The sequence below is a fragment of the Lycium barbarum genome, chromosome 6 (genome assembly GCF_019175385.1).
Source record: "Lycium barbarum isolate Lr01 chromosome 6, ASM1917538v2, whole genome shotgun sequence".
Taxonomy (NCBI): Eukaryota; Viridiplantae; Streptophyta; class Magnoliopsida; order Solanales; family Solanaceae; genus Lycium; species Lycium barbarum.
The window spans coordinates 3313711-3324979 of NC_083342.1; the positions used below are offsets into that span (position 1 = coordinate 3313711).

General features: G+C 31.8%; 1 protein-coding gene across 1 annotated transcript; it reads left to right on the top strand.

The window, feature by feature from the left end:
• Positions 1–342: 342 nt before the first annotated feature.
• On the top strand, positions 343–1523 carry LOC132599467 (uncharacterized protein At1g08160). The gene has a single exon (XM_060312838.1). It carries the CDS (start codon positions 681–683, stop codon positions 1281–1283), a length of 603 nt encoding a protein of 200 aa, XP_060168821.1. The 5' UTR covers positions 343–680; the 3' UTR covers positions 1284–1523.
• The last annotated feature ends 9746 nt before the right edge of the window (positions 1524–11269 follow it).

An 11269-nucleotide genomic window follows, 5' to 3' on the forward strand; every position in this document is an offset into this window, starting at 1 on the left:
ACTTAAACGGATTAAAATCCTAAATCCATAAACTTTAAATCCTGAATCCACCTTAATCTCCGATTCTATCAGCAAAACTCTTTCACATTAGAAAAGTTAAATCAAAACCCCATCCAACTCTCCAGATTCTTTTCCTAGCTTTCTCTCTTCATGCACGATAAGAATATTCATGCAACAACATCACTACATACAAAATCTTTACATTTTTCAGAAAGCATCCTACATTGTTGTTAGTTAAAAAATAGAAAGTGCAACTCTATAAGATCTCTTGAGTTTCATGCAAGAAATCAAAAGCTAGATAAAAAGCACAAACAACCCATCTCTATCAATTTTATACCCCATATATTAAAAAATGACTACTCTAGCTTCCATAAGAGTTTTCACCCTCTCTTTTCTCCCTTATAAAAATATCTCATCATTTGCTCTGACATCAAGTACTCCAAGTCTCCAAGACCAAAATTAAGCCTCATAATAACTTATTTTTCAAATACGCGTTCTTAAGACCAAAGAGTCGAACGTTAGAAAGAGAGAAAAACCCTTATGTAGTTGGATCTTCCAAAATTACACGAATCCTCAATATGCCTTCAACCGCTCCTCTCCTTTTTTCCCAATAAAACTCTCTCATCATTGAGCCCGACAAAACAACTCAATCTTAAAATCAGCGTTCTTAAGACCTTAATATGCCTCCGGTCTCTCTTCCTCGTCCACAACCGTCACGTACCCCCATTAGCCTATTTAGGTGCATAGCCATTTCACTCTTAACCCTACTTATCATAGTGGGAATAGTCGTGCTCATCGTATGGCTAGTACTAAGACCACGAAAAATGGTCTATTCCATTGAAAATTCTTCAATCCATGACTACAATTTAACCAACATCAACCATTTAAATGCCAAATTCAATTTTACAATAAGAGCCAAGAATCCAAACAAGAGAGTCTCAATAAATTATGACAATATTGAAGTGAAACTCTTCTTTAACTCACAACCACTTGCGTTCAACTATGTAGAGCCATTTTATCAGCCTCGCCGGAATGTGACACATTTTGATGTGTCACTTCCGGCGAATGACGTGGCACTTTACGGGGATATTGCACGTGATTTTAAGACAGAAAGGACAGGTGGATCAGTGGAAGTGCAAGTGAAAATTAGGGCAAAAATAAGGTTTAAGGTTGGTGCATGGAAATCACGTCATAGGAAGTTGAGGATTTTGTGCACTCCTAAGGTGAATTTTTCTAATTCAAAAAGGAATTTTAAGTCATTTCCTTGTGATGTAGATGTATAATTAAGCTGTTTTTTTTTTTTTTTTTTTCCATTTTTTATTTGGTTTGTATTTTGGATCTTTGTTCTTCCATTGCGCGCTGATGATGAACTGTTGTAATATTTTTTATTTTTTTGGTTTTTTCGCTGAATTTTTCCATTTACAGTGTGATGAATAAAATTGTTTGGATGTGGAATATTATATTTTATGTTTTGACTGAAAGATGAAGTGTCTCCGTGAAATGAGAATGTGTATTTTGAACAACATGCTTATGTTTCAATTTAGTATGTTTTTTATATTTAGTAACTTTTTAGTTTTGACATCTCGCATGACATGCTTAAAATGACAAAATTCAGCAGACATTTTAATATAATATACACATCTTTAGTTTGTCATATGATTTAAAGAGCTCCCTCATTTTTTAAATTTTATGTCTAGTCAAACAACACACGAAATAAAAAGAGTAAGTTTTAGGTAACAAACTGTGGATTGCTGATGATTGAAATAGAAATTCATTGTGAGTTTGTCTTAGACAAATCCCACATTGGATTGATCTTAAAAAAGAAAGTTAGGAACTATAAAAAGACGAGCACAAGATTCAATTGATGAGACACATCCACTAAGACAAAACCATGATGCGCCAAGTGTTAAGCCAGAACAAGTAATATTTTAACAGTTGTGTCTAGACTGTTACGTATTATTCACGTCTAATCAAACTTTATATTCACCTTACGTATTTCTGTCCAAAGTGACAAGTACAAAAGAACCTTACAACATATTTAACTTCAATTTAGAATAATTAATCTAAATAGTTATCCATTCAACTGCTTAAACAAAAAAATAATTTCATAATCAACACTAAATTTTTGCATATTGACTATAAAAAGTAAACAATGATATCAATTGGTTTTGTAAAGATCCCTTTATTTTAAGCATGTATAAAAAAAGCGGGCTCCTTTATAAGTGGATGGCAATATAAGTGAAGTTCCATGCATAGAAATAGAGAACAAAGCCTATTCCGAATGGGGGAGTTTGCACGATTTTCCTTCAAAGGCAGCGTATCTAATTTTTGCCCATTCGCTTAAAAAGGTGGCCGAAACTATCCCGAGGTTCTAGGTTAAGGTTTGAATCCTCACTCAGTAAAAAAAAAACAAAAAAATCGCAAGGCATAAGTTCATATGAAACTATGCCTATTCGCTATGCAGTTACATAGAAACTATGTCGGACACAGCAAATGTTTCTATGAAACTACATAGAACTTATGCCTATAGGCATAGTTGCGAAATTAAGGCAGAACTTCATTTCTACGAATCTTTGCCGGACAAGGCATAGGTTCAATGTAACTTCACCCGTGCGAAATTATTATTATTTTCGACTCTGCTGGGGATCGAACCCAGAATCTTTGGTGCGAAAAGGGCACTTTAGCCCACCAATTTTCTTAAATGAGAAGTAGGGCAAAAAATTAAAGACCAGCGAATTGAGGACAAAAAATTAAAGACCAGTCCATATGAAAGGCAATCCACACAATTTTCTGTTCCGAAAGGGCTACCTAGAATCCCATTCCAGCCCATTACGTTAATTTTTTGGGAGATATACAGAGACATACAAAAATTTATATTTACCATAACTTATAATAATATTGTTCAATTTTTGAAATATAACAACAAAATCTTTAATACATTGTAAGTATAACTTTAAACAAAACCCATAAAAAATAGAAATTCTGAAAATCTTCATTGGAAAATCGTTAGAGTTCTGTTCGTTGCTAGTGCTCCTTCATTAGAGTTTTGCCAATTTAATTAGTTGTTGTTGCTTCGTCAGAATCTGTTGGACTTCTCCCTCATGGCTTCATCAGCTTCTTTTTTCCATGTACAATTGTATGTCACTGTATATCATCGTAGATGTAACTTTAAAAATCTGTTTATTTTGGAGTAACAATATCCAAATGATCCTAAATCTTATCTATATTTGCTTGAATAATGTGAATAGAAACTTCTAATTAGAAAGACTAAGCTAATTTAGTTTGCTGCTTTAATTAGTACCTTAGTCTCTAACATGAAAATAATTGTCTTCACGAAACTTTTGTATTGTCTTCAAGAAACTTGTCAACAAAAGAATTTAATTTAAGATTAGACTTTTGGAGCAAAATTAGGTGGGTAAAAGAGTGTGAGTCCACATCAAGAGGACTTGTGAGTGCTTGTCATTTTTCCTATGAAAATAATTGGACGGTAGTTGATGAGTCTTTAGTAGAAGTCACCGTAACTCAATAGCAAAGCCATAATAGAAAAAATTATAATTTACCTGGAAAAGCTAAATAGAGATTAGAGAGCATAATTCAAATTTATTACTTAAGTTAGGTATCTTCTTTTTCTTTTGTAAATAAGAAGCTTTATTGCTAATCCAATATTGCAAAGAGCTTTTCACCGGAAAACCTTTTTAGGGGATTGATTGGAAAATATTAAAGGGATTTGTACACTACACAACATACTAATAAGCTCACAACAAAAAATAATTTAATATTTTTTTTTTTATAGATTTTAATAAAAGTGTGATATGTATATAGTTAAGGTGTATATACTATACATTAATTGTACATGTATTCACTTAGGTTGTGTTTGGTACGGAGGAAAACATTTTTCGAAAAATGTTTTTTAAATTTTCTTATGTTTGTGTTGACCAAAATGTATTGGAAACATCTTGTTTAGGAAACAAATTCCTTAAAAATGAGGAAAATGACTTTTTAAATTTTCAATAAGGAAAATAAGTTCCATAAATAATGTTTCATGCTGATTATCTAGTCCTCACGCGCACACCATCCCACCGCACATGTCCCTTATCCATTCGTATATTTAAATGTTCTTGGAATAAATTTTTTCTGCTTACTTAACAAACACTAAAAAAAAAAAAAAAAGGTCACTTTTTTTTTTCACGAAAACAGTTTTTGTTTCCTTCATACTAAACACATTAATTCATCATTCACATTCCACGTCCATATGTCGAGATTCCAAAAGGATAAATCGGAAGAAATTTTTCAAACCAAGAATTCTGAAATTAAGCAATTAATTTTCAAAAATAGAAGTAGCAATTGCAAAAGTAAAATGTTGTACTTTCTTGTTTAAATAGAGCTAATAGTACTACTCAACGAAGATAATAATTTCACTTTAGACAATTAATTTTACTCTTAATGAGATGATTATAGTCATACATATATCTATAAGTTGTTTTAAACCACAAGTTTCAAAAGTCTTTTGTTCATTCTTAAACTTCGTATTCAGTCAAATACCTTCACATAAATTGAGACAGGGAATATTGATCTAATATTAGAAATCCTATTGCAGGGTAATTTGAAAAGAACAGAAAAACATACTGCCCGAACTATCAAGTCGATCTAATAGATAAAATACGGGAAAGGCTCAAATATGTCATCCAGCTATCAGAAATGGCTCATTTATGTCACTTGTCAATAGTTTGGCTCATTTATGCCATCGAACTATAGGAAATGGCTCATTTATGCCATCGAACTATAGGAAGTGACTCATTTATGCCATCGAACTATAGGAAATGACTCATTTATGCCACTCATCAATAGTTTAACTCATTTATGCCATCACCTGTTACCAAAATGACTCGTCCATGCCATATTTCATTAAAGCTAGTTTTACAATACCATACATGACACGTAACCTCCAACTAAATTATGGTTGTGGGTGGGTAAGGTGTATGGATCAGATTTTTTATTAATTTGTTATTTAAAATTGGGCTGATTTAATTAAACAACGTAGGCCTCTAATTGGAGGCCACATGTCATATCTGGTATTGTAAAACCAGCGTTAATGAAAAAGGGCATGGATGAGTCATTTTGGTAATAGGCGATGGTATAAATGAGTCAAACTATTGATGAGTGGCATAAATGAGTCATTTCCTATAGTTCGATGACATAAATGAACCATTTTTTATAGTTCGATGGCATAAATGAGCCAAACTATAGACTAGTGACATAAATGAGTCATTTCCAATAGTTAGATGACATATTTGAGCCTTTTCCGGATAAAATATCTCATAAGAAAATAAGCATTTTCCCACCTGGATGACAACTCTTAAATATCCCTAAAGGCAAGCATTGAAATGAAGTTTGTCTTGAAATATGTACCCAAAAAGTCTTGATTTCTTTTGCCTTATTTGTTATATATGGATGGTCCCCTTGACCAAAAATGGCATGAGCACTATTGAAATAAAAGAGATTTATAGAAGAGAAATTGCATATATGAATAAAAACAGAGGAATAATATGGTATTTGGATTTTGTTTTGGTTTAGTTTGTACAAATTTTTTTTTGTGAAAAATTATTTAGTTGTGTTTTTGGATTAGTTTTTGACAAAGGCAGAGCCAAGATTTGAAACTTATGAGTTCAAGATTTCAACCCTTTTAAATTACTGGGTTTTAAAATAGTAATTTATATATACATATTAAACAGATTTCTTCATACAAATATAGTGTTCGGACCAAGATTAGTGGGTTCGGCCAAACCTTTACCTTGCTCTCTAGCTTCCCTTGTTTTTGAGAATGAGATTTTGAAGAACGTCTATGTTATGAGTTTAAGTTATAAACACCGTTAGTATAAATTTTTTTACACCATTAGATCATCTTCTCCTGTTGATTTGTACTATTTTTAAGAATATAAATCACACATTTTAAGAAAGATTATCTATAAAGATTGATAATATATATAATTTAAACTCGTTTATGTTTTTTTTGATAAAAACCTAACCTTTGTTTTTTTTGTAAAACATTTCCGTTGATTTAGGGAAAGAAACTGCTTTCAGATCAAAACACATGTTTTATGTTTTGTTACTTTGAAAAGTTTCTAAAAGATTATTCAAATTCAAAATGGGACTACTAAATTAAGATATTTAATGAAGAGAAAAGGGTTCAAAACATACTCTAACTTTGGCCGAAATTGCTATAACAAACTCCAACTTTGCGGGGGTTCTATGACCCCCCTGGACTATTTTTTTGTGTATTATTGAGGGTATTATCGGGTGACGTGGACAAGCAAGTGAGCATATGTTGGTTGAGCGCGCAAGGGTGGACTTAAAACTGAATAGACCCGCCTCTATTTGCCATGTTGAATTCCAAATAATCCTTCTTTATGTGCTCACGTTTTTGTCCATATCACCCGATAATACCCTCAATAATATACAAAAAAAAAAAATAGTCCAGGGGGGTCATAGGACCCCCGTAAAATTGAAGTGTGTTATAGCAATTTCAGCCAAAGTTGAAGTGTATTTTGTAACCTTTTACCTTTAATGAACAAGTGATCAAGCTGTGAGGGAACTTTAAAGTAAAAGACATGAAACCTAACCTGATAACACTTTTTTTTTTTGTCGTCTTTTTGACAACTTAGGGAAAAGAATATGCATGAATTCTTAACCCTACCTACAGCTTCTGCACATAAATTGGGAGTGAAAAAGATAGTGAATGGGGAATACAAATGTCTCCTTTATGAAAAAAAGATTGTTAATCTATGCGTGTTTATTTCAAGTCGATAAATACATATTTCAAGTCAATAAATACATAATTATATATCTTTACGTAAATTATTTCATTTAGCTATGGTTAATTCATACACATTAATTCTTATGAAAAATATTTTTTGCGCGTCTCGTGTTTACAACAAACCAGCCAAGCAATTTAACTTTGGTAGTTAGAAATCAAAGTGAAATGTATTGTGATCATTAGTTTGATGCTAATATCAGACCGGATGAGAATAAGTTTTTCATTCTCACCTCAATTTGTAAGTAATAACTAGGTCATTAAACTAATGTAGTTTAGTGTAAAATATTGAGCGCGATTAAGTTTTTCCTTCTTTTTTTATAACGTGTAAGCGTGTAATTCATCCTTCTTTTTTTATAACGTGTAAGCGTGTAATTCATTTAAGAATATACTCCATCTGTATATCAAACACAACAACAATAACATACTCAGTGTAATTTTACAAGTAGGGTATGGGGAGGAGGATGTATGATCTTACCCCTAGCTTTGTGAGGTAGAGATGTTGTTTCCGATAGACCTTTTCGAAGTAAAGTTGTAAGAAAAAAAATATGACCTGTATATCAAACACATATTTTGTATTATACCTTGAATATCCCATTTTTATTCTATTGAAGCAAATATTTATCAATAAATAATTCCGTTATTATTTAATCTTCATTTTATCATCTCTGCATTATAATTCCAATTTTATTCATAAAAAAACGATTCCTAAGAGTACCTAAAGACGCAAAACACCCTCAAATTTAAATAAATCGTCTTATAATAATCGTGTGTTGTTATTCATCGTATAAACATTCATAAATTAGTAATATTTCCCATATGATTCTTGTATTATTATTCATTGCAAAACCATTTTTCCTATTATATGAGTAACTTGTTTGTGGATCAAATGCTCCTCACCAATAAGGGTGGTGTAGAGTGGTGGAGTGGTTAGTACTCCATCATCCTGAATCAAAGTCTCAGGTTCGAGCCCTGCTAGCAGGTTTGGAGTCATTTTTGTTAGAGAGTGTTTTACTTCTCAACGTGGGACTTTCTTGCGCGAATTCAAATTTAATCGAACTCTAATATGAGTACCGAATACTGAGGGAGAAATCCGAGAAAAAAATTGCTCCTCCATGTTCAAGCTATAAATTAATTAAACCTTCAACTACTCCACCATTGATATATCCAATCAAATATTACTAGCTAGTTGTCATCTTAAGAAATTAATTCATGCACCAACAAGCAGTAAAGGATATTTTTAAGCCACAAAACTGTTCTATAAAGAAGAGACACTTCCACTTCTTCAGGCCAAAATCACATGTGTTTGGTGAAAGTCTTCTCAATGTCAAGTTTTGGGCAAGCTTTTTTTTTCTTTCCCTTTTTGCTCTTAGGTACATATTTAAGTACTCCTTTTAACATTATCCGTTAGATACGCACATTGTTGTGCTTTAAAACAACATAAGCCCACATATAGGCCTCTTTTTTATATTTCCTTTTTATGACTGTGATGTCCTGATCAGTACCTATTATCTTTCACTAATACACAGACAAATTTTGCGATAAAGCTCCAAAATATAATTTTTTGGACTTGTAATTGAAGATAATCACATATCAATTACTAAATTAGAATCATTGAAAAATAGTCAAATTTTGGAATCCATGACGCATGGTTTTTAAACTTAAAAAGGTGAAACTCCATAATATGTTCCTGAACGAAAATCATGACAGTACCCTGAATTTTTCGCTTGTTTATGTTTGAAATTCAAATATTGTAGTCATGGTGTTTTCACATCAAAAGTGGACATTTTCAACGAAGTTTTAAACACTGGTTATTAATTTTTGAAAAATCGGTCCGAATAGTGGTTATGCTGTTCAACTTTTGATAACTCTGTCTACCAAAATTTGATAGATAAGATAAAATCACCTAATTTTTTTTTGTCTCCACCGGAATTTTAACCAAAAAGTTCTCATAAGTCTCTTGAGTTTCAAACATTGTTAAAAAGTGCTATAATGATTTGATGATTGGAAATGCAACTAATCAAGTGCTGTATTAAAGTAACAAAATGGGGTCAACATGTTAATATAATATGCTAATGAACGATGTTATTAAGGCACTAATAAGCCATGAATAGCTTTGTCCCGTTCTCTACTTCTTACACCTACATACACATCAAGTGCTTAATTGTGTGTGGCTATAATTATGATTTGGACCATTTATAAGTTTTTTTTCCTTAAGGAAGAGAACTTAGTTCTAATTAAATTCTTAATGATGATGGCATATGATAATGAAAATTATTAAAAATTAAAGCAGCCGACTTTGTAGGAAGTTAGCAATGGGATCCGCATGAAATTTATGGAAATGCAAGTTCATGATTGTTCTTGTTACATTAAAGTTGTTAATTGGAAGCAATTTATTTAATCGCAACTTATTGTTGCATGAAATTGAAATAACTAAGGATATGGAAATTTACCATTAACATCTACAACATTGTATAATAATATTGTTGGAATATAATCGAACTTATTGATCGATGGTACAGCTTGATTTCTATTTAATTTTGAGTTAATTTAATTCTCACTAATGACTAACTAATAACCCAATGAAAATGGCCGGAATCCCATTCATTTCACTGCCATCGTTTACGCTACGAGTAATATAAAGTTTACTAAGCAAGTGGCTACCCTTGGAAAAACTTAATTTATGTGTTACAAAAAGACGTAATTTTTTTCCTAGCTTGGAACAATGTTAATAAATGATTGTTGAATATATTTGCTCACTTTACAATCAGAGGCAGATCTAGGATTTGGAGGTTCCGGGTGCCACAATTAGGACAAATGGGTCAGCTCATTCAATTTTGGGCTTCACTTTGGATGCATCTTTTTTTATTTATATAGATAATTGATCGAATATGCAGATTTATTTAGTTATGTTCTCTTTTAAATATCGTGAGATTAAAGATTTCCTGAGCTGTCTAATTTTATTTTTTTTGCACAAATAAAATGCCTTATTCTCTAAAATTTGGAGAAATAAAAAATTTCTATTAGAAACACTTGTATAAACGATCTTCCTATTGTTACCTCAATATTCATACTCCATTGCCTGTTGTTTGTTATTGGCCATATCATACGTATTTGAGACCCAAAGATTTTAGCCTCAACATTCATTATTCTTTAAAATAGTAATTTCTTTTTAAACTTATATTTTACCTTTCAAACATATTTTTATTTGTATTAATGTAACTTTTTAAAAATTTAGTACTTATCAGTCTGGTATGTAATGAAAGAGAAAGTTAAAGAAAAGTCAAAGTTTATTTAAACAAAGAAAGAAGAATAGCAAGTCAAGATAAATTAAAGAAAAAGAAAGAAAGGAACTGAAGTGAAGACATATGGTGTAACCTAAAGAAAGCAAAAGATCAAAATATGGAGCAAGTGTGAATCGAACTCGGTTACTTGGGGTCAAATAGCCCTTTGCCAGTGGCACCAGACGCTTACATCATACTATGGGTGACGAGTTTTAGATTTAACCATTTTCTTATACATACAGACATATATAGCCAGAGTTTAAACCAAGGAGTTCGGGTGCCGTGGCATCCAGACCCTCCTACATAGATCCGCCCCTGTTTACAATCCAATTTATTTTATGAAGTATATATCACAGGCGATTCCTTATTGCTTGGAGGACCAAAACTAACTGCTGGAAAAACTTGGTATACTGTCTTCGCTTTATCAGCCGACAATATATATAGTCCCATCGTAGTTATTCCAGTATGAGTCGCTTTCTTAAATAATCCCTTTTCTAAATGCAACATTTATCTTTTTAATCTATTCTTTCTTAAAGTAACATTTTACTTTTCTGAGGACAACAATAGTATTAAACAAGTTTGACTAAATTTCCTTTGAAGATATCTACTAAGTCCTTTTATTGTATCTTACAATGAAGTCTAAGTCAAACCACGTTGTTTAAGCACTTGGACATATGATAGCATTTAATTAACAGCCTCAAATTTGAATTCTAAGTTCACGGGACAGTACTAATATAAGCCATAGAGAAAGAGCACAAAATTAAAGCCTACATTTCAGCATAATTGTAAGGAAAAGCATCATGTTTTGTCTTTTTAAACTGAAATGCTAGAAATGAATAATTTCATGGCATTTTTATGGATGCAGATAAATGTAAACAGATGCAAATAATCTTTTGAATGAACATCTCCTAGGTACAATAGCGGAATTAGAAATTCAAATAAGGAGATTAAATAAGAAAGCTAGAGCGTCGTATTTAAGATTTGAACTTGTGACCTAAAGTAATTTTATTACTATTTTACGACTACACTAGTTAGAATCTTTCCATATGTTAAGGAACTTCAATAGTTCATATATAACTTTAAAATATCTTTTGACCTATCTGCGTAGTATATTTACCTGGTATAGGTTGATCCTCCTTGCCTCACTTTAGTTCCACCCCAACCTAGATAGAAA

Excerpts from the sequence above, each read along its gene's own strand:
- LOC132599467 (XM_060312838.1), top strand. The coding sequence starts at position 681 with ATGCCTCCGGTCTCTCTTCCTCGTCCACAACCGTCACGTACCCCCATT.